The sequence below is a fragment of the Pelophylax lessonae genome, assembly GCF_965119305.1.
Source record: "Pelophylax lessonae genome assembly, chromosome: 1".
In the NCBI taxonomy this organism is placed as follows: domain Eukaryota; kingdom Metazoa; phylum Chordata; class Amphibia; order Anura; family Ranidae; genus Pelophylax; species Pelophylax lessonae.
This window is the reverse complement of record NC_138768.1, coordinates 636,178,364-636,202,448: the sequence shown is the minus strand read 5'-3', so window position 1 is coordinate 636,202,448 and position 24,085 is coordinate 636,178,364. Positions and strand designations below refer to the sequence as shown.

At 41.8% G+C, this 24,085-nt stretch overlaps 1 protein-coding gene across 1 annotated transcript in view; it reads left to right on the top strand.

The window, feature by feature from the left end:
* Window positions 1-23,620, top strand: part of LOC309546425 (cilia- and flagella-associated protein 337-like) — an 86,239-nt gene extending 62,619 nt beyond the window's left edge. Inside the window, exons 17-26 of the mRNA XM_082246099.1 lie at window positions 545-607; window positions 7,906-8,056; window positions 8,617-8,706; window positions 8,812-8,870; window positions 16,355-16,496; window positions 19,709-19,748; window positions 19,931-20,019; window positions 20,765-20,925; window positions 22,465-22,547; window positions 23,245-23,620. Of these exons, the coding sequence (XP_082102225.1) occupies window positions 545-607; window positions 7,906-8,056; window positions 8,617-8,706; window positions 8,812-8,870; window positions 16,355-16,496; window positions 19,709-19,748; window positions 19,931-20,019; window positions 20,765-20,925; window positions 22,465-22,547; window positions 23,245-23,407 (1,041 nt within the window). The 3' untranslated portion in view covers window positions 23,408-23,620. The remainder of the gene's footprint in view (window positions 1-544; window positions 608-7,905; window positions 8,057-8,616; window positions 8,707-8,811; window positions 8,871-16,354; window positions 16,497-19,708; window positions 19,749-19,930; window positions 20,020-20,764; window positions 20,926-22,464; window positions 22,548-23,244) is intronic.
* The last annotated feature ends 465 nt before the right edge of the window (window positions 23,621-24,085 follow it).

The following is a 24,085-nucleotide window of genomic DNA, read 5'->3' as shown; positions in this document are numbered from 1 at the left end:
CGGGAAGTCGGATCGCCCCAGTGTGAACGGGGCCTTAAACATTTTATGCACAAGCTATTTTGTAATGTTATTATACAATACAATTGCTTTTTAATCCACAGTTGCTAGAACTGTTGGAAATCTTTTGAACTGTTCCATGCTAAATGGCATGCTGGGAGAATCTGTACGCTATTTGCATACAGATTTTTTTAGAACAATACTATTTCCAGCTTGTGTTGATGGCTCACTGCTTTTTCTAGACATAGGAAAAAAAAGGAAAAAGGAAAAAAAAGGAAAAAAAAATAACTTTTTCTAGAATCCTTGCACTGTATATAGTTATCTAGTGTATTTTTTCCTTAACTATAGTGTAAGTACACTTCAAGTGCACATATGTCCATAACGCCATAAACAAATAGTCATAATTTGTCCTTTATGTAGAAAATTACATGCCATATGCATTGGTTTAAATGGGCCAAGCAAAGATATTGGCACTGCCAACAATCTTTTGTATGAGAATAGTGAATGGGGGAAAGCGTTAAATAGTTTATCCCTCTCTATTTCAAAGGATCAGCACGAAGCATCAATTTCAGCTGAAGATTACCCACATTGCACCTGGGAAAATCATATGGTAGGTGAATTGTGTAACTTTTATGGGAAAGACCAAAACGTAAGGCTATACCTCAGAGAGAATGTGATGTTTATTACATGTATACACACGCTCCATGGTGAAACTAAAATACACCTTGTGTTTTTAGGTAGCTGCTGTAAAACTGTTATACTGAACATCAGAAAATAAAACAAAAATTACCAGCGCTGCCTATATATGACATATAATATAGTAGAAAAAATATAATAATAGAGAAAAAATGCAACATATAAAGTCCACAAACAAGTGTCCATGTAATTGTGATTACTCCAAGGCTACAAGGCTATCCTTCACTCGTCAAAGAAAAAAGTGCTTCCATAGAGAAAAATTCCTCCAAGGAAAAAGACAGCTCAAATGGATTCACACCTCACTCACCAGATGGAGTTGACCCTTTGTGATTGATTTACTAAAGGCAAACAGACTGTGCACTTTTGTCTTAAATCAAGTGAAGCTTCACTATACAAAGAACACCCAATCACATGCAAGAAAATTTTTAAAAAAGAGCATTTTTGCTTGCACGTAATTGGATGATGGAAGCAGGGCCGGCCTTAGGTGATCAGGCGCCCTGTGCGAGCTAATCCCGTGGTGCACCTTTTTTGCACTTTATTTGACTTTTCTTTTTTATGATCACTAATAACTTAGCCCCCCTTACATCAGAGACCCCACACACAGAGCCCCCCTTACATCAGAGACCCCACACACAGAGCCCCCCTCACATCAGAGACCCCCAACACAAAGCCCCCCTCACATCATAGACCCCCGACACAAAGCCCCCCTCACATCATAGACCTCCGACACAAAGCCCCCCTTACATCAGAGACCCCCCACACAAAGCCCCCCTCACATCAGAGACCCCCCACACAGAGCCCCCCTCACATCAGAGACCCCCGACACAAAGCCCCCCTCACATCAGAGACCCCCCACACAGAGCCCCCCTCACATCAGAGAACCCCCACACAGAGCCCCCCTCACATCAGAGACCCCCGACACAAAGCCCCCCTTACATCAGACCCCCCCTCCCCACGGAGCCCCCCACATCAGAGAGCCCCCCGCACATCAGAGACCCCTACACAAAGCCCCCCTAACATCAGAGACCCCCCACACACACACACACAAAGCCCCCCTCACATCAGAGACCCCCCCACAAAAAGCCCCCCTTACATCAGACCCCCCTCCCCACGGAGCCCCCCACATCAGAGAGCCCCCCCTTACATCACAGACCCCCCACAAAAAGCCCCCCCCACACAGAGCTCCCCCCCACACATAGCCCCCCACATCAGAGAGCCCCCCCTTACATCACAGACCCCCACACATAGCCCCCCTCACACAGAGCCCCCCCCCACACACATAGAGCCCCCTCTTACATAACAGACCCCCCCCCCCTTACATTTTTTGAAGGAGAGAGATGTCACTTACTTTACTTTGTCTGCAGCTTTTTTTTTTTTCTTTAAACTTCCCGCCCACACATCCCCGGGAGTGTGGGTGGGCGGGAGGAGGAGAAGGGGCGGGGCGAGGAGGAGCTGACGATCTCTCCTCCCTCCCTGCACTGACACCAGAGGAGAGATCGTCAGCTCCTCCTCGCCCCGCCCCTTCTCCTCCTCCCGCCCGCCCACACTCCCGGGGATGTGTGGGCACTGGGCAGGAAGTCAGCGTGGATTCCGTGGAAGGATCGGAGGCTGAGCTGTGTGAGAGATACACAGCTCGCCTCACTGCAGCAATAGGTGATCGAGGCACGGCTGCACAGCGGGAGGTAAGCGGCGGCCGCGGCCTGTGTTAACCCTGTCCAGGCCGCAGTCGCCGCTCACCTCCCGCTGTGCAGCCGTGCCTCGATCACCTATTGTTGCAGTGAGGCGAGCTGTGTATCTCTCACACAGCTCAGCCTGATCCTCTGCCAGCTGTGATGGCCGCACGGCGCCCTTGTTGCCCATGGCGCCCTGTGCGGCCGCACAGCTCGCACACCCCAAAGGCCGGCCCTGGATGGAAGTCAGCAGAGCTTACCCTTATTTACTAAGCTCTGGAACAACTGTACTTGCTATTTGCCTTTCGTAAATCAACCCCCTTTGTTTTTAGCAAGTGAGTCAAAGTTAGTTTGTGTGCATAAGACCAGGGATATATGGCTGTCAGTTCCTTGACTAATATTCCGTCAGCTCTATGATATGTATACAGCTTCACCCCACAAATTCATACTTGCCAACTGTCCCTTTTTTCCAGGGACAGTCCTGGCAAATAGGAGCCTGTCCCGGGTAATTTACATTGTCCCTGGAAGCGACCGTTAATCGGGCTGCCCATAAATGTCACGCAGAAATAGAGCAGCTGAATGGGAGACTTATTCCAACTCTGCTACTTTGGCCTTAAGTTTGAAATTCCCTTTTTAATTTCCTGTAATTCTCTTTATATTGAGCAGACCCTATAATCTGATAAGTAGGATGAGTGGGCGGAGCTTCATGGAAGTGGGTGTGGTAAGTAATTGATAGCTGTGCTGCAAAGTGTCCCTGGACATTTTTTTCAAATGTTGGCAACTATGCAAATTGCATCTCAAAGCAGTTGTTCTCCACATAGATAATACAAAGGAGAGGAGCCACACATAGTCAAAGTATGTTTAATAAAAAACAAAGTACTGCACCTACATTAAAATAAACTGTCATTAGCCTGTAATAAACTCAGAAGTTGCCCTCATCCAAGATGGCCACCGCACACTTCCTGTTTAAGGTGTTTGCTACATATCTTGCTACAAAATATGTATTTTAAAAAGTAAAGGGGCTGGTTCGAGATGTGTTTTTTACATGCAGCGCATTTTCCATCCTGAGCGCATGCAAAATATTTGCCATGTATTGCAATGGACCTAGTTCACACAAGTGCAGCCAGTTCCAGTGCTTTCAACAAAAGTACAACCTGCTATATTTTTTTCATTCAGAATGCATCAAAACCTGTGTACATGCACCGGAATGCACATTGCCCTAATGAAAATAAGACATTTTCAGGTGTCAAAATATAAAAAGGGAAAAAAACTCACTTGGATGCACTGAAAACGCATCAAACACGTGTGTAAATGCATATGCAAAAATTATTTCAGGACGCTGAAATTGTGTTGTGAGCAAGCCCTAATTCAACTTCTGATTTTCATGATGTGTAATGTGCTATCTGCTAAAACTGCAATCTACATGGAAGGAAATAATGAAATTAAGAGAATAATCAGGCTGGGCCCAAGTTGTAATAAACCACTAGGACAGAGGCGTAACTAGAACCTTCAGGGCCCCGATGCAAGAAACCATGAAGGGCCCCCCAGACCCCTGGCCGGGGCCCTTCCATTCAAGCCCGGGGCTCTTCCCACTAATCCTGGGGCTCTTTACTCTCGTTGCATGGCCTTTTATTATGGTCCCGCAGCAGGATCCTTTCACAAGTTCTGCAGTGGGCCGCCTTCCTGCAATCTTGGGGCCTCCCCACAGTGGTGCAATGCCAGGGCCCGGTCGCAAGTGTGACATTTGAGATCCTGGAAGTTCACCCACTGGTTTGCTACTGGGCCCCCTGGAGCATGGGGCCCGGTAGCAATTGCAACCCCTGCAACCCCTGTAGTTACGCCCCTGCACTAGGACCAAGCTCATGTACATTGCTTTGTGTTCTCCCAGCAAGACAGCGACAGCATGGTAGCAACAAAACGAATAACTTCATTGCTAGAAGAAAAGTATGCATTGCCTCTGCATGGAGACAGACTAGTATAACCCTTTGAAAGGGAATATATAGGCAGTTCACACAGGTTAGTATATACATTCAATGCTTTCTCAGGGTAAATAAAAAAGTTTTTTATCTGATCTGGTTTGCCAATTTGTCAGATGGTAGAATTGTATGACAATCTGTGTTGCCCCACAGTAATAATTATGAAATTAATCCTAATTCATACAGTTAAATAATACATTTTCTGAACACTATTTGCAACCACACCAACCAAATGCTGTAATTTCAGTTCAGTTTCAGAAAAAATGGCTGCACATTCTGTGAAAATAACCTTAATGTTAAGGAAAACTCAGCACTTTAAAGCCTGGTTCACACCCGGAATCACACAGGATCGCGCTGTGTATTCCTGTCCAATTCACATGCAGTTCTGTGAGGTGCGATTTTAGCCCATTCATTTTGAATGGGCTGAAATCACACCGCAAAACACCAAAAGTAGTGCATGTACAACTTTTGGAAACTCATTGCAACCGCATCGCATGGTACTTCTGTAAAATGCGATCTGGTGCAGGCAAACGCACTGTATTTGTGATCAGCGTTTGGGGTGTCATGAATTTAATATTATATAGCCTATTAGAGTTCCGCTTGTAAATATATTGAAAAGGAAAAAAAAAATCTAAAAGGTGATAAACCGAAATCCATTCAATCGATGAGTACACTATCCATCACCCGAAAAGTGCGTGATCCTGAGTGAAAGCCTCAATGTTATAAAATGCCTGCCTACCAGCTTGTGTTGCCCCAGGGGTGTAATTACAGGGGTTGCAATTGCAACCGGGCCCCATGCTCCAAGGGGCCTGTGCGGCTCCCCTGTGCAGCATGTAGAGAAATCACTGTCTTCCTTTTTCCTCCTGTAACTGCAGGATGAAAAGGGAGGAGATTGGTTCCTCTGTATGCTGCCCCCGCCACTCCTCCTATCCAGTTCACTTGTGTTCTGCTGTCTCTGTGCCCCTGTGTGCTCCCCTGGTTCCCCCACCCCCACTGTGCTGCCCCCCCCCCCCCACTGTGCTCCCTCCCCTCTCCTGCCGGCTGCTGCAGGGGATGTGTCACAATAGAGAACCAGGAAGGGGTCAGTAAATATGTAATTTACCAATTTACCAGCTCCTTCCTTTTCTGAATGGACGGAGTCATAGTCAGTGACATTGTAAAAAAATAAAATAAAATAATAAAAAAATAATACAATTAAAATACCAAAAAATAAAAACGAATGACACCAGTGGATCGCAAAGGTCATACTTGCAACCAGAGCCTGGCATTCCAACACCGTGGGGAGGCCCCAAGATGGCAGGAAGGGGGCCCACTACAGAACTTGTGAAAGGGTCCCACTAATAATGGGCCCCGCAACGAGAATAAAGGGCCCCAGGATCAGTGGGAAGAGCCCCAGGCTTGAAGGGAAGGGCCCTGGCCAGGGGTCCGTTGGGGCTCTTCATGGTTTCTTGCACCGGGGCCCTGAAGGTTCTAGTTACACCTCTGTGTTACCCAATAGCTTAACTGGCATCCGCCACTCTTAGGAAGACTCAGTCACACGAAAACCCCAAAAAGATATAAAACTTGCCATAGCATAAAACCAATTATACATTTTTTCCAAATAAAATAGATTGCACTTACAAGAAGCACTTTAAAATCACATATGAATAAACAAGCTGGCTGTCTTAGTGTAACAGCCCATCCTTCCGGGACTTGCACAATGCAGTGATATCAGTTCGTCACTCCACCAAAAGCGTTTTCTCACACTCTGAAGTCGTCACCAGGTCGCAACTGCAGTGCGTTTTAAATGCGGTACGGGAAACGCACATGGAATGCGGATTTCCTGCACTGCGATCGGTGTGAATTGGCTCCTAATCGTAAAATTAGGTGGGAGAAGTCAAATAGCAGAAGCAGCTTTTCTATTTTTCAAAGTTTACAGAAAACCAATTATTCAGCCTATAAGCAATACACCAGGGTATAGTCAGTGAACAAAAACTCTGCTGTGGTCTGACTCCAAGACCCAATTTTTCTCTGTTTGGAGCCCCAATGTTAGTTCTATCATTCAATACCAGAATGTCAAAGACACATCTGCACTTTATGCCACAGTCAAGTGTCAGTGCTTTCTGCAGGGCAGTGGGCACACGTCAGCAAAAAGGTAACATCTAAATAACAATAAAAGAGCATTTTGGTATGCTTGGATTGCACACTTTGAAGTATTAAGTTAAATCAAATGCTGACTTGCCCTTTTGGCTCACCTGTTTAATAAGTCCATTTTTGCACCCGTTCACATTTAACGATTTGACATGTGATTTAACATGTCAAAACGCATGCCAAATCACAGCCTATTGCCGGCAATGTCACTGTCCTAATCGGTGCGACGCCACACCGATTTCCAAAAGTAGTTCCTGCACTACTTCATGAACACGCACAGATGTCATTCAAATCGCCCCCGAACTCGCACTGCAATGCGGGTTTGAAATCTTGTGAGTTCAGCTGAGTTCAAATCCGAGTTCGGTGTGAACAAGGGCTCCGGGCGGGTTTACACTAGATGCGCTGCAAATGTTCACTGCATCAAAATCGCAACATGTTCATGCGAACTGATTGCGGGGTGTATGTTAAGTTAACGACACCCCGCATTCAGTTTGCAAAACACAGCGATCCAATCCTGGTGCAGACAAAAAAAGGGTCCTACAAGAGTTTGATCCAAATGCAATGTGAATTCAGCCATACAGTCTGTATGGCTGAATTTGCATCGCACAGACATCGCATGTGATCTGCACAGCAATGCGGAGCATATCACATGCAATGTCGGGCATCGCACCAGTGTGAACCGGCCATCAAGGTAAAAATCTATCTAGTAAGTGACCCTATAAGTCATTGTAGTTCCTCAGCCTCTGCAGCTTCATTAGAAGGACAACCCCATAACTTAGCCCTGGGCCATTCTAAAGCATTACTTTAAAATTGTCAAATGTCTGGTCCCTGTGTACCTGAGCTGGTCCGACAGAAGCCGTAAGTCATGTCAAAGGGTTATGTCAAAGGGTCATGACCGAAAAAGGTCTGCCAACCAGCTCCTGGAGTGTTCTGGCGAGGGCATCCCCCTGTCAGAACAAAATAGCCCAGAAGGGAAGACCGCTGTACTAACATCGGATTGTTAGTGCGGCTCCGACCTAGTAGTGTGTACGAGGCTTGACAGCGTAGAATAATATTTATTGTCGTGCCCAACTAATATACAAACCTGAAACTAAAGTTAATAGCCGAATGATGATGGTGCGAAAACAATCAGGCCTCCTATAATCATACCCGATTCAATGGCTTATGGTCTGAATCAGCCGCTCCGTGACATGTTTATATCAGGTTCAATGCAAGTCATGCAGGGGATGGATGATGCTGGTTGTTTAAGCAGTACTACCACAGCTGGAAATACTTCCTTACATCACTGATCAGTGGAAGTCCCAGGTCTTGGACAGCAGGGGTGAGCAATGCCATTTTGTTTTGCTGTGGTACATTGACATAGAAAGGAGAACAAGTCATTGGCAAGAGGATTATTTGAAATGAACTACTGTGGACTGTTGTTATTCATTAAACAGAAAGAAGGGAAGTTCTCCCTGGCTGAATCGTCTTCCAATCTCATGGCTACATCAAACTATGCTGGTGAAGTCTGTGTGTGGAGCCTTGGGTCTGGAGATGTGCTTTCCCACCTTAAGGTGCCGGAGGGAGAAGAACTGGATGATGGAACAGGTAACAGCTTGGAGTGCTCGCCGCCTACTCGCCTATAATTTAGAAGTTTCACCTTTACATAAACCACTAGGGCATGTTTACACATGTGTCGCTCTTTGACGATCAATCCAAATGGATCCTGTAATTTATACCACACACCAAAGCATAATGGCCGTGGCATATGTTCAACCCCCATCTGGCTGCCTTTGTAGATTGAGGGGTAGCGATTGGTGGGCAGTAAAAACATGGCTCAGCAGCCTATCCAACAGCAAGTGTAAAGTATAACATCCAGTATTGCACCTGGGCTAACTAGGGCACAGCATATATTGGGCCTGGGTGGTAGAAGCTCCTAAATAACTTTGATCTTTTTTAGACGAGGACACCTTTCCCAGTAAAGTCTTCAAGAAGCTACCTTAATCTACCAGGATAACTTTTTACCTCCAGGGCCATTGGCTTGTGATATTTTATTTATAGATAAACATGTATAAGAGATCCACTTGCTGTCTTATCAATTACATGTTAAAAGCCTTGTTTCTCCACTATACATGTAATAACATATTTCCCTATGGCTTTTTGTGCAGATGACTTGATCATCAACAAAGTTCTTTTCATAGACTCAAGAGTTGGGAGAAGAAAGGAAGCTGCAGTTTTAATAGCTAGTGGACCTAAAGGTAAGCTCCAATTACAAGTCAAAGAATAACAAGAATGACCAGAAGATGCTTGCTTGGACCCATACCAGTTACCTTTACCTGCAAATATGCCTTTCTTTGTTTTAGGCAATATTACATTCTGGAGTATTGCTGGTGGGGGCAAAGTCTTTGGAAGGTTTGCAGGTGTAAGTAATTCATGCCAAGTTACCCAAACTAAAGTTTAATATGAGTAGTTTGCTGTTTGCGTTTGAGGTGGAGATGAACACGATTCAGGTCCTTCAGGAAGTAGGAAAACTCAAATTTTCAAATGAGCCCGTGGTGTCACCAACTGAAGTTTCTGTATTTCTGTATGATGCATGTAACAGTAATGCTGTATCACCTGCCCTCTAGTTAATTCTCTATGTTATCCTATTATATAGAGATTATACTGTTTGTTGCCATCAGAAGTTTATCCAAAAGGCCAAGTCAGGATAGAAAAATATCCTCATATATGTTACAAAAAGATATGAGGAAGGCATGCTCCAGCCAAATTGGGGGGATTCTGCTTTAAGTCCAGTTCTCCCTTAAAAAAATCTAGATTGATTGATGTAATGGCTCCTTTTTGCATTTGTGAATGCTCTGTTCTAAACTGAGTGCTCTGAACCATAGGTCAATATATAATCTAAAATTAAATAATGGGTACAACAATGGGGTTTGTCTTTGTTTTTAGAATCACGATGGGAAATGGATTTCTAGATAACGTATGTATACCTACAATAGTGTGTGTGTGTGTGTGTGTGTGTGCTTAGATAGATAGGTAGATGATATGTAGATAGATAAAAAAAAAACATATAGTAACATTGGGGAATTCAGCTCAGTTGTAGAAACATTTAAAGTGAGTCCCCACCAGTGTTGTTTTCAAGGCTTTTAAGCCTACTATTATTAAAAATAAAACTTAAAAGTCCAAAAACAGTTGTCCAAGCAGAGGATTTTCACCAGCAAAATCAGATAACAGAAAATGCAGAGCCACCTGGTTTCTGTTTTGGCAGAACTTCTGCTTAGGTCTTAACCAGTGGCAGGACTACCAGGGTCACAAAGGTTGCACTTGTGACCGGGCCCTGGCATTTCACCACTGTCAGGGGGCCCCAGCGGGGTTGCACTGATAGGCAGCACTGCTAGGCGGGACTGATGAGCAATGATAGGCGGCATTGATGAACACTGATAGGCGACATTGATAGTTACATATAGTTACATAGTTAGTCAGGTTGAAAAAAGACACAAGTCCATCCGGTTCAAAAAAAACAAAACAAAAAACAGTATTGAAAACCCTACCATACAATCCCATATACACAATCCTATACCCACTGTTGATCCAGAGGAAGGCAAAAATAACCCCCAGCAAAGCATGATCCAATTTGCTACAGCAGGGGAAAAAAAATTCCTTCCTGATCCCCCGAGAGGCAATCGGATATTCCCTGGATCAACTTTACCTAAAAAAAAAATGTAATACCCATTTATATTATGTACACCTAGGAAAGAATCCAGGCCTTTTTTAAAGCAATCTAGTGAGCTAGCCAGAACCACTTCTGGAGGGAGTCTATTCCACATTTTCACAGCTCTTATGGTGAAGAAACCTTTCCATATTTGGAGACAAAATATGTTTTCCTCTAGACGTAAAGAGTGCCCCCTTGTCATCTGTGATGACCTTAAAGTGAACAACTCAACACCAAGTTCACTATATGGACCCCTTATGTATTTATACATGTTGATCATATTCCCCTCTTAATCTCCTCTTCTCAAGAGAGAATACATTCAGTTCCTCTAATCTTTTCTCATAGCTGAGCTCCTCCATGCCTCTTATCAGTTTGGTTGCCCTTCTCTGCACTTTCTCCGATTCTCCGATATCCTTTTTGAGAACTGGTGCCCAAAACTGAACTGCATATTCCAGATGAGGTCTTACTAATGATTTGTACAGGGGCAAAATTCTATCTCTCTCTCTGCAGTCCATGCCTCTGTTAATACAAGAAAGGACTTTGCTTGCTTTGGAAACAGCAGCTTGGCATTGCATGCTATTATTAAGCTTATGATCTACCAGAACACCCAGATCCTTCTCCGCTATAGATTCCCCCAGTTCTGCTCTGCCTAGTATGTATGATGCATGCATATTCTTAGCCCCCAAGTGCATAACTTTCCATTTATCAACATTAAACCTCATTTGCCACATATTTGCCCAATGCAAAGCTTGGTGTCATCTGCAAAAACTGAAATTGTACTTTTAATCCCAGACCCTGTATCATTTATAAAGGTATTAAAAAGTAAGGGTCCCAACACTGAACCTTGGGGTACACCACTGATAACCTTAGACCATTTAGAGTAAGAATCATTAACCACTACTCTCTGAATTCTATCTTTTAGCCAATTTTCTATATAATTACAAACCAATCTTTCCAAGCCTGTAGAGTTTACCTTACACATTAGCTGTGTGTGGGGAACTGTGTCAAAGGCTTTTGCAAAATCCAAGTATACTACGTCCACAGCCACTCCTCTGTCCAAGGTTTTACTTACCTCCTCATAAAAAGAAATCAGGTTTGTTTGACAACTTCTGTCTCTCATGAATCCATGCTGTCTGTTAAAATATTAACATATTTTTTTCCAACAAGAACCCATCTATGTAGTCTTTTATTAAACCCTCCAATATCTTCCCGACTATAGAAGTTAAATCAACAGGTCTATAGTTACTTGGCAAAGACTTTGATCCCTTTTTAAATATAGGCACCACATTGGCCCTACGCCAATCCAGTGGTACTATTCCAGTCCTTAACGAGTGCCCTGATTATCAGTGTAAACAATGTACTGACAGTCTTTATTGACAATGTACTGACTGAAAGGCTCTCCTTTCCTCACAAAGACGCAGCTTGGGAGGAAAGGACTGCCGATAACCAGCAAGTCTGTTTACATGTGATCAGCTGATCACATGGTAAGGGCCGCAGTCACAGAGCATGCTGGATGTGCACCCCGAGGGGCACGCAGGAGGCAGGGTTCTAGGAGGATGTCCATGGACACCCTCCCAGAACTGGAAGCCAGTGCTCAGATGTAAGGGGGGGGGAGGGGTCAGGGGGGCCTTCATGGTTTTCTGGACTGGGACCCTGAAGGTTAGGATTATGCCCCTGTCCTTAACCTTGGCTTTTGGCTTCTGGTCCCCCGAAGTACCTCTGTGTTTCCAGTTGCAGCCCTCTCTCAGCTCTCCTGGCTCTCTTAATACTCCTGGCTCCCCAGCTGATTCAGTTGCAGCACCCTGCTATACGGGTCCACTCCCTGACCTCTCAATAGGCGCTCTCCTGGCACTCTGGGCTCTCTCACTCTTCCAATACTTACCCTTGGTTCACATCTATGAGTTTTTTTGTGTGTTTTGCAGAAATGCACTACAGTCCATTTCCTATGAGATCTAGGTCACATCTGTGCATTCTGAGGCAGTGCGTTTTTTGGAAAGTGGCAGGGACTTTTTTCCCACAGCAGATTGCATTTTGTGTGTAATAAACTTCAATGGACCCACACCAAAAAACGTAGGTGTTGCATTTTTTATGCGTTTTTGATACGTTTTGCTCTCTCTGGCACTCAAGTTGCATTAAAGTAGTGCAGGAACCTTTATGCATCCAAAGTATCATGTTGGGGTGAGGGTTAAAGACTAGGGTTAGGGTTAAGGGCTAGGGTTAGGGTTGGAGATAGGGATAGAGTTAGGGTTAGGTTTAGCAGTAATCCTTAGGGTGAGGGTTAGCAGTGATGGTTAGGGTTGAAGCACTAACAATAACCGCTAGCCATAAACCTAATGATTACAGTAAACCCTAACTCTAACCCTTAACTTTAACTCTTAACTCTAACCCTTAACCCTAACCCTGACATGCGACTTTGGACACATAAAAGTGCCTTTACTACTTTAGTGTGAAGTGTCAGAGAGTGTAATATCTGACATACATTCACCAAAACAAAAATACAAATCGCAAAATGCGTCAGAAATGTGTGTCTAAGAAGCACAAAGCATGCCAGAAAAAAAGCATCAATCGAAACACACATAGGTGTGAACTTGGCTCAATGCCCGGACTTGCCACACTAATGGTGGTTGTCACATTCAGGCCAGCTGTGTCTGCAAGGACTACAGTTCAACATGTCAACACAGAAAAGCATGAACAATACAATAGCATTGTCAAACAGTTGATGAACAAGCTGTTGGCTTGTGTTTTATTCAGCAGCCTGCACCTTACCTAGATATGAAGGGCAACCAGCTCGATGGTCCAACTGCAGACTTGTATAAAGTACTCGAAATTTCTACTTGAGTAAAAGTACAAGTGCTCGATCAAAAAATTACTTGAGTAGAAGTGGAAGTGCTCGCAGAAAAAGTTACTTAAGTAGAAGTACTAAAGTATTCAACATTTTTTTTACTTAAGTATTGCAAGTAGTTTTTTCAAAAAATTTGCTACTTAAGTACTAAAAGTAAAAAGTACCAGTAGTTTTGAAAAAAAATTTCTACTCAAGTACTGAAAGTAGAAGTACAAGTACTGTGTTATGTAGTTATTAAAGAAATAAGTCAAAAGTTTGAACATCATATTGTTTTTATTATTTCAAATGATTTATTCAAATGATTAACCTGTGTTTGTTAGTAGTTTCTTGATGCACTTTAAGCGCTGTAGCACCATTTATTTGTTTGTTTCATATTTTCTTTTTATTGGAAAGATTTGGTATAGCAGCTTTTATTATACACAGCCTTTATTTTCGTATGCGCTGATTTACAAATGACATTATACACATTTTTTTGAGCTTTATGCAACCTGCCATCTACTGTTCTGGCAGTGGTAATTTTTTTAAAAGTAACGAGTAACTATGCAGCACAAAAAAAAAATACTTGAGTAGAAGTATCGAAATCATCGAAAAAATGTAGTGAAGTAAAAGTAGAAGTAGGAGGAAAAAATTCTACTCTAGGAAAGTACAGATACCGCATTTCGGTACTTAAGTACAGTACTTAAGTAGTTCTACTTCGTTACTATACATCTCTGTCCAACTGACTGCTTCATTTCTGCAAGTGAGAGAGCATGGAGAGCATGGAAGCGAGAGAGCACAGGACAGTAATGGCGAACCTTGGTACCCCAGATGTTTTGGAACTAAATTTCCCATGATGCTCACCTACACTGCAGAGTGCATGAGCATCATGGGAAATGGGGTTCCAAAACAGCTGGGGTGCCAAGGTTTGCCTTTACTGGCCTAGGACATAGAAAAAAAAGTATTTATAGACATTAAGAGGGACATGTTTTTTTTTTTTTTTTTTTCTTCACAAGTTGTTGAAAGGGGCTTTTTCCTTTCCCATGGCAATGTAATTCTAGATTTTTATGACTAGATGTACTTTAAAGTTGCAAGTAGCCTTTTTTATTCTTTACATACAGTGAACAAAAATGATATTAGCTTTTTTACTAGATCATCAGGTACATTATTCCCAGTCGGAGAGTGCTTAGAGTTTTATAACGTATTGCAGCTGTACTTACATCATGGGGAAAAAAAATTGTAACAGAATACTTTTTCAAAGGCACATATCGTGCTCTGGAAAATGTGTTACAATACAAAAATAAAATAACAGAATCACAGATAGCAAGTGTTCAAGGTATATTTTCAGGCTGGATCTGTTTAGTAGCCATTGTTATAGTTTCCAGTGCTGCAAAGTACATTATCTCTATTTAAAGCTTTACTACAGAAAACACAGGAAAATATAGAAATATATGAGACAGAAATCAAAGCAACCTTTGAAAAAAAATATGGTTTTTAACCACTTGTGTACCAGGAAGTGCTACCTTTTTTTTCCCAGGCCGTTGTTTTAATGCTGTGATAGTTTGGCTGAAAAATATTCCTTCATGCAATTGTACCCAAATATATGTCATTTTTTATTTTTTTTTTAAGACCGATAGAGCTTTCTGGGTGGTATTTAATAACCTTTTTTCTTTTTTTTTTTACTATAGAAAGGAAAAGAATTAAAAAACAAAACAAAAACAGTTACTTTAGGTAAAAAAAAAAAAAAAAATGCTGGACAGTATAAGCAACCCCAACAAAAATCCCCCTTTTTGGAAAGAAAATGCCCCAAGGTGATCTAATATTTTTAAAAAGGAAAAAACATACTGGTATTATGGGGGTGAAGGCAAACTTTTCTACCTGCGATTAAATAATTAATTGGTGACCAATGAGCATTTTCTTTAAATCTGTGATAGAACTCCTGTGTTTCTGCTATTTGTCAGAGAAGCTCTAGGAAATAGGGAAAGAAATCTAAGGCCCATGTACAGAAAATGACATGGCTACATGTTGCTATAGCTACAGCAAGTCTTGAGGTCTCTCTCAGCAGCCCCAGAAGTGCCCACGCAGGTCAAAAATAAAAGGAAAATAGAAAAAGCAAATTGTCAGTGTTCCAAATTTGTAGAAAGGCAGCACAGAGCCTGGCTTAGGAGACAGGCTACCTTTTGTTTCATTACTTCAACATATTTGACAACCCATAAGCATGTAAGCAAAACATATATTTCATACCTTTATTTAAATTAAAGGTTTATTTAAAGTGGATGTACCCTCACATATACCCAGTGAAGTGAACAGCCTCAGATGATACACAGAGATGAAACAAATCTCCCTACATAAGTTTTACATGTATATCTGCTGTCTTTAGCTTGCTATATTCTTTAGAAAGTGCATATTGTGTTAGAAATGTTTCTTCCTGTTTCAGCAATGGGGGGGGGGGGGGGGGGACTAGGCATACACTGTGTATGAGCTTAATGGAGGAAAAGCACCCCCCCCTCCCTATAGGCAGAGGAACGAAGAAACTTGCAGAGCTGTGCTGTGAATAGACCAGCTCTCTGCTTTTCTGTCTCTAAGTCCCTTCCCCAACACAAATTTCCAGCTGCTTTTATCTTGAGTGTCGGAGAGCTTGTCAGAAGTTATCATGCTGATAACAGGGGAACAGAGCAGCAGAAAGACACAGGACTTAGGGCTTTGGAGAGAGAGATAAGTACTGATATATTTGCCCAGGGCAGAGGTTATGAATGGGGTTTACATTCACTTTAGGTAAAGTTGAATCTTGTGCAACTAAAAGGAATTATAGTTAAAGGAAATGTGCTAGAAGCGTTGCCCAGGGCAGAGCCAAACTGGAATTAATCACTGGGGCCAAACACCATATGGTAAAACCCTGGTTGTCAACTGTAAGTCCCTTCAGTTCCACAGTCCAGTTAATCAATATCTCATAAAAGTGGTCTCCAAACTGCGGCTCCGGGGCCGGATGCAGTTCTTTACTTGCCTTTATCTGGCCCTTGGAGCAATTTTCCTCCCACTGATACGAGGGACCATTTTTTCCCTACTGAACCCAGCAATGGGGCACCATTTCTGACACCAACCTCAATAACGGGGCACTAATCCTTCCAATGATACAAGTGATGGGTATCATCCCCTAATACCACATGTGGCAATGTTTAGTTACACTGATGCCATAGGCCGTTTTTTGGTAAAAGTGAACTAACCACTTAAGCTTTAGTGATTCAGGGTCTGGTCTAAAAGTTCAAATGTTTTCCAAAAATGTTTAACAATCATTGGACACCATATAAAAATGGATTATAAGAAAAATAAAATTGCACTTTTAAGTTTTTATCTGTATTGTCTTATTTTCTCACTATAGTCACATTACAAGTCTGTTGTGAGTGATATGGCCATCAGTGAAGATGATTCAATCCTGTGTGCAGCTGATGAGCATTTCTATGTCTATATATGGAATATTTTGGAGTATGCCTTGGAAGGACCAGAAGAAAAACCACCTGTCTGTGAGTTATTTCCTCACAATTCTGCCTCGACACCTATTTAATCTGTAACTGTTGAATTCAATGTATACAGTATATACAATAAAGGGCTATTTATAAACAATGTAATGTCCAATTCACTTTTACATTCGCCAAAATCTGTGGACATTCACAAAATATTTGCTTAGTGAAAATGACATTCCCTGACATTTGGCAACAATTGTTCTGTAACATTCAGCTTTTAAAATTAAAATATGATCATTCACCTCAACCGGTCTGTAAATAATATTTGCCTGCTTCAGCAGTTTTTTAATTAGATTTGAAGGTAAACTGAGGGGAAAACATGTATGTGTATATATATATATATATATATATATATATATATATATTTAAGTATGCCCCGGAGGGGGGTGGAGATTCTGGCTTAGATTCTGGCTTTGATTCTGGCTTTGACGTCACGTGTGAGTTAACTGGATTTTTGTTCTTTTTTATGCAATTTTACTTATATTGACAATAAATCTACTATACTATGGGGAACTTTTTTGGGCTCCTGGTGAGCTTAATTTATCCTTAGCTGGAATGTAGTAGGGAGTATCATTGCAAGCGAGTTACCACACTGGTCCCCATTGGACTCCATGCATACCTAGGCGTATATGCTACTTTAATGGTAGCCTGTTGTTCTGGTGAGTTTTGAATCCACTTGTCATTGGTGATTGGTTGCTGTTTTGATTGCTTTTTCACCCAGGGATTCACCCTACTGTAATGGTAGCTATTCCTTCTGGTAAGCCTTGAATTCACTTGAAGTCAGTGATTGGTTATTTGAGCACTGTTTATACAAGATTATCAAGATTATAAGCAATATTGGGTTAATTCTCTTTATTACCACTAAATACATTGTGGACCTTTTCTTTACGCGTATGGACTTTTCACCATATCATTTTATGTTTTTTTTAGATTCATGGTTTCATATGACTGTACTTTTTATGTTTGTTTATGTAATAGGTTGGCACTGTACTATTGTTTTACATTTTAGATTTGGGAGCAAGATATATTACTCTCTGTGTTAGCAGCCTTATTTTTCACATTTTAGTTTTTCATCAATAGTGATGGGCCGAACACCCCCCCCCCCCCCCGCATACCCTATTAAAGTCTATGGGATCCGAACTTGAAAAATCAAAAGTCCCCATTTTCAAGGCTTATATGCAAGTTATTGGCCATAAAAAGGGTATGGGGGCCAGGGTACTGCCCTGGGGGACATGTATTAATGCAATTTTCTTTTTAAAAATGTAATGATTTTTTTTAATGATGCTTACAGTGAAACAATAAAAATGACAAATTCCTTTAAAAGAGACAGATGTTTTTATTTATTTTTTTGAATCATACTTACCTAGGTGGGGACAGCATCCAATGCTGCATCCATTCCCTGGCGCCTCTAACACTGAGAATTGAGCAATCAAACACCGCCGATCGCTCAGTTCTCACAGCTCCGTGAGCAGAGAGCTGCTGACTGTCAGTCACTGCTCTCTGCTCTGTCCCCTCCTCGTTCCCTGGAACGCTGAGCTGTGGAGGGGGAGGGAGTGGCCAGCTCAGGCTCTCAGTGGCTCACTGAAAGGCTGAGCCGGGTGCCAGTCCAGGCATGAGAGCGGATCCCGACTCCATGGCCGTGATGACATCCGAGTCTGGACCCGCTCTCTGCTGAAAACATGTCACAGGAGTGCAAAACTAACTGCACTCCAGTGATCCACAGGAGAAGTACAGCCAAACAAGCTTTAAATTTAGTGCCTAGAGGGTCTATTTAGTCTGCCTGGAAAGTGGCCCATCTGTACCTTATGTAGAACCTGCTGCAGCAAAACTGACACATATAAAGAAAAAAAAAGATGATTAAATAGATTTTCCCAGCTGAAAGCTTTCTTGAAAAAAAAACATTGCTGGAAATGCAAAACCGTGAAAAATAAAACGGCCTGGGGAACTCCCATGCCAAAAAAAAAATGGAGAGTGGCCCCCAAAATCCATACCAGACCCTTATCTGACCCTTATCTTAAAATGCACTGTGCAGCACGCAGTGCATTGTGGGCCCTTTGCAGGTGAACATCCGCCGAGTGCCCCGCAAATTCGGGTGTTCAGCGAACACCCGAATGGACATTGGTCAGGGCCGAACCAATATCCATCACTACTCACTAAACAGAGACAAACGTGCACTGCCTGAGGAAAGACCACGTCCTCCTTTGCCTGTGAATACAGACGCCGCTGGCCCCCTCATAGTGGCATGGGAATGTCTGCCTCTTCTCGTTGGCCTCCCAGACATGATGGGGGGGCTTATTACCCAATCTTAATAAATAATAGGAAATGGGTGATTGAATACACTTTATTGAATGAAAAGTGGTGTTTGGTGCACTTTAAATGGAGGACTGCTGCTGACAGAAATTAAAAAACTATAAAAAAAAAAAAATCATAAAAAAGGGGGAACACCAGTGGCGCAGTAAGAAAAACTGTGGCTGACAATTTAAAAAAAGGGGGTAGGCAGGGGACAAAATAAAAAAGAAACGGCAACCAAAAAAAAGCATAAATAAATGTGTATACCGCACTAATCGTAATGTAATGCTGTTAAACACTGTACCACACTACACTGACACTACACTGACACTACACTGACACTACACTGACACTACACTGACACTACACTGACACTACACTGACACGCACACTCCACACATTAACTAACTAGTAGCTAACTGAGCCCTGCCCTCTCCACTCCAACAACACACTGCAAAAGGTTCCTGTGGGAAGGAACCTTTTATAGTGTGGGGTGGGACTATGGGCACTGAGCAATGATTGGACAAAGTTATCATGACTTTGTCCAATCAGGGTTTTAACAGTGCTCTGTGCCCCTGATTGGGCACCGCCTTGCACCTGACCAGCACATTTTGGGGCACTCGTGGGCGAACAGCCCACCGAGTGCCCCGCAAATTTGGATGTTCGCCAAACCCACGAATGGACTATGTAGGAGCCGAAATTATGCTGAACTGTGCGCCCAACACTATTCATCACAGCACAGATCCGGCCACATTCAATATGAAATACACCTTTTAGGTAGATGCTTGTAGCAGGTCATAGCAGTGTGGCTGGATTCTCAGTTCATCTCTGACCTCCCTTATAAATATACAGCAGCTACATAAGTAATGAGCTTATAGACAGTATTTCATATGTACATTATATTTTTTCTTTTCTCTAAACAGTATTGCACTGCTGGAGAGCACATCTTTGTGCAATTAGCAGGTAAGAGAATCATATACTGTATATGCAATATTTCACATTTAACTGACAATAAATGTATACATGTTTATATAATTTAATTTAGTCAAACATAATAAAGAAAGTACATAGAAAACACTATACTCTCCCATTAAAGGAAATCAATCAATTTCAACACATTGCTGTGCTTTATGCTATCTATACAGAGTTATACCAGTGGTAAAGCACCAGGTAATAGTCACCTCATCCCAAGACTGCACGGTAAAGCTTTGGACAATGCAGGGAGAATATATAGGTAAGATGTCAAATTTGTTATCTATAAACGAGGTTGTGTAACTATGGATGTTTGAATTGGGGTTTCAAATAATCAGAATCATGATGGCTGCCTTGGATCAGATACTTCTATAAGACACAAACAAGTCAGGAAGGGTAGCTTCTGTATTTTTGTCATGGGTTTCTTTTAAATGAAATTGATGACATTTTACATGGTGAATGACAGGATTGTGTGCTAAGGCTGGGGTGGGTCTTTTTAATTCTAAGCATTGAAGAATTAATCATCCAAGGATTGGATTATGTTTGCACTTGAGCACCTGTTTTTCTGTATATATATCTTTAAAATGACCCTGCCAGGTTGTAAAACTGTAGAAAATAACAATGAGTTGAAACTGGTACCAGTAGATAAAGTTGATCATTTTGAAATAGTTTTCTGTATGTCCAATAGTGCCCTTATATCCAAGCCACCTAATATACAGAAAATGTCCAACCTTAATCCTGCTTCAACCAGGATATGATAATATATGTCCCTAGCCTTCAACAGTGCAGTGCAAGAGCTTCACTGGATGACAATAAAGGACTGTGTAGGGACAGAATGCTTTGTACCTGTAATAGAAACCCACCCTGAATACATTGAAAAAATATAAAAATAAAGATGCTGGAGTCACATCCAGTTGCCTGTACTTTGGGAGTTTTTTTTTTTTTTTTATGACATGCCACTTTAACTAGACTATACAGTGTGACAGTGATGTGTAATTACTTCCTAGGAACATTTGGACAAGGTAAACCATGGTGTATTAGGAACACAGAAATTAAGAAAGAAAGCAACAATAACAATTTTATCTGTAAGGAACAAGCGTCAGCTGCTGTGTTTGAGTCGGGACAAGAGCCAGAAGAAGAACAGGCACAGCTAAACAATAGCCCAGAGGTAATATCGTTGAAGCCAAATCGCCAAATTGAACTGCTTGTCAGTGGGTGAGGTGACATGTATACGCCTAATCTGCCATTTAGGATGTGGTTTAGGTTGCTGCTTCCATAGGTTCAAGGTGAATCTTGCAGGATTGAGATTTGCAGTCCTAGGCCAAGTTTTGCGCTGATTTGACAGGGAGAATATTTTTAAACCATAATGAACTGCGTGGCCTTTGAACTATAGCCAGCAGGCTTAGGCATACACCAGTTAAGTCTAATATACCTGATCAAACTTGTATAGATGCTGGCCAGCTTGACACCGATGTATCCTCCAATATCCTAATTATTATAGTAAAACCCGAACCTGTGTGCTGTCTCTAGTAAATTTAGGCCTAGCCTTGCTGATTGCAATTGTTCTGCTGTTGGCTATTTTTACTCTACTGTATCATCTGTCTCCTAATTCTTGCAGAAAAACACCTGCATATACTTTGTCTCTGATTAAAACTGTCCAGCTATTAGACAATTTTACACTGTTGTATCCTCTGCAATATCTTAAATCATGTAGTAAAGCCTGTGCTCTTTGTCGCTAGTACATTTAGGCCTAGCCTTGCTGATTGCAATTGTTCTGCTGTTGGCTAATTGTACACTACTGTATCATTTGTCTCCTAATTCTTGTAGAAAAACACCTGCATATACTTTGTCTCTGATTAAAACTGTCCAGCTACTAGACAATTGTACACTGCTGTATCCTCTGCAATATCCTAAATCATGTAGCCTGTGCACTTTGTCGCTAGTACATTAGGCCTAGTCTTGCTATTTAAAATGATCTTACTGCTGCCAAATTTGACACTGCTGTGTCACCTGTGCTGTTTGTGTCACTTGTGCTCTCGTAATTCCTAATGAAAGCTTGAAAATGGCCAACAGCAGGACTGCTTTTCATCAGGGACAGCCTATAGCAAGACATTAGCAAGATATTGGCCAATCCTTTTGGGCATCACAAAATTACAGAACTTCTTTATATCTAATTTTTTCTCTTCTTTGAAACATATGTGGATGCAGATATATTATTTCGACCTGGGAAAATATGGCCTCCATAGTCAGCAGTTAAGCCCAATTTCCCCAGCTAAGCTTGGTTGCTTTTGTGATCTCTGGCCCTTCAACACTGGTTAGGATAGGTGAAAATTGTCATTTGATTGCACACAGGGCTTTTTTTCAGCTGGAGTTCCACCACCTCTGACTCAGGCCCTCTGCTCCCTGCTCACCACTGTCGCTTGTAAACGCAGAAGTCCGGCTACTGTGTTTACAAGTGACAGCTTGTCTCCCGATGGCTTCCACAGATCTGATCTCCTGAGTGGCTCATGTGGAGGCAGTGTAGGGGGGGGGGGGGGGGGTTGCATGAAGAGGTCAGAGCTGAAGAGGGGTGAAAGTGAGATGTGTTTTTTTTTGTTGGGGGGGGGGGGGAGGGGTCATGGCTGAGTTCCTGCACCTATTTTCTGAGAAAAAAAAGCCCGGATTGCACATAAGAAAGCCCTTTAAAAATATATTTTTTATATTTCAGGGAGAAGTATTTTCCATCCCAATAGATGATACAGAGATTGCAAAAGATCTAAGGGAGATAAACACACACAACTCCAAAAACAGGTAATCTGTTTTCTTTATCACTGCAAATTAACTGGCTGCTAACCGAGTTATTACGTTTTGTTAATACATAACTGAATCTTACTGACACTGTTGCAGAAAATAGTTCATTGAAACCCAGGGATGGAATTTGGACACAAACTTTCAGGAATCAAACCTTTTTATTTGCTAGCGAAGTGACTTAGCCCGGCTCATGCCGTTTGCCAAGTGTCCAAAATAGGCATGCACATCACTTATATATCAACAGTTATGTCACAAGTGCATATACAAAAGTACAGCAATTAAACTTTTCTTTTTATCTAAGCAAGACACACTTCTCAGCTATTTCCTGTCTGTTTGACATGACATTTGGGATTTTTGTCTCACATGTCTGTGTTCATTACTAAAAGAGGAAGTCAGCACACAGAACACAGACAGATAGAGGGGGAGAGTGGGGCTATGTGACCGCAGCTCTGCTCCCCTAACTTCTGTAGTCCCACAAGCTAAGTGCCTGTCAGAAACAGACTTGTCAGAATCAACCATTTTGTTCTTTTTTATTTTATCAATCATCGCCATTTTAGAAGGCTTTTCAGCTGATGCCACAACACCAGTGGATAGGTTACATATTTCTGAGCTTAGTTAAATGATGGTTTGCAGCGTATTTATAATGTGTTCAGTATCTTGTGTATGTTTGTAAGACTCTTATTGTCTTCTTTACCAGGATAAAAACTGTGGGCTCTAAGCAGTTGGAACTCCAGCAGTCTTGGGGAAGACTTGGTGCTTATACATCCTTACAGATTTGTGACTTGATGCCAGTGCCAGCTACCATCCGGAAGCCAAACCTAAGAGCAGAACTCAATGACCCATATGACCTGGCATTCTAGCCCTGTTAGTCATCAGTAACTCATAAACCACTGGCTGTTCTAACTTGGTGCATCAGGTCTGCCTAACTAACATTCAAGGATGATGCTGGAGATACTGTAAATGTGATTTCTGCTGAAAAAGCTTTAGTATCCAAAGCAACAGCCTCACACATCATGGGGCCAAGGTTTCAGAAAAGGATGCTATGTAACCTTCATAACAGAAACTTCCACAAGTAATCAGGGCAGCATACTTAAAAAAAAAATTGCTCAACACAAAACAACAACAATGTATTGTAAAACAATATGATCATGCATACTTGTAAAACAGGTTTATAAAAGTAATGGTATCACATGGCAGGTTGATTGAGCAACAATAAGATTAAAGAGTTCTGTTACTCTCAGAATTATAGAGTGTCTTACTTTTAATGCACAAATATAACTAACCTATGGGATCCTCTTCTATATATACCTGTAGAAAACCATAATGTAAATACAGATGAATTATTTTGCTTCATAAAGAGTATAACACGTAGATGTAATACAAGATTTTATAGTAAAGTGCTAAAGTATACTCAAAGGCAGGTCCCACATCTCTGTTGTACTTTACAGGTAAAAACCATATGTACCATTTTAGTTTTGTCATGCTCAATTATAAAACAAAGATGTATACCAGAATATATACCAGGATATATATATATA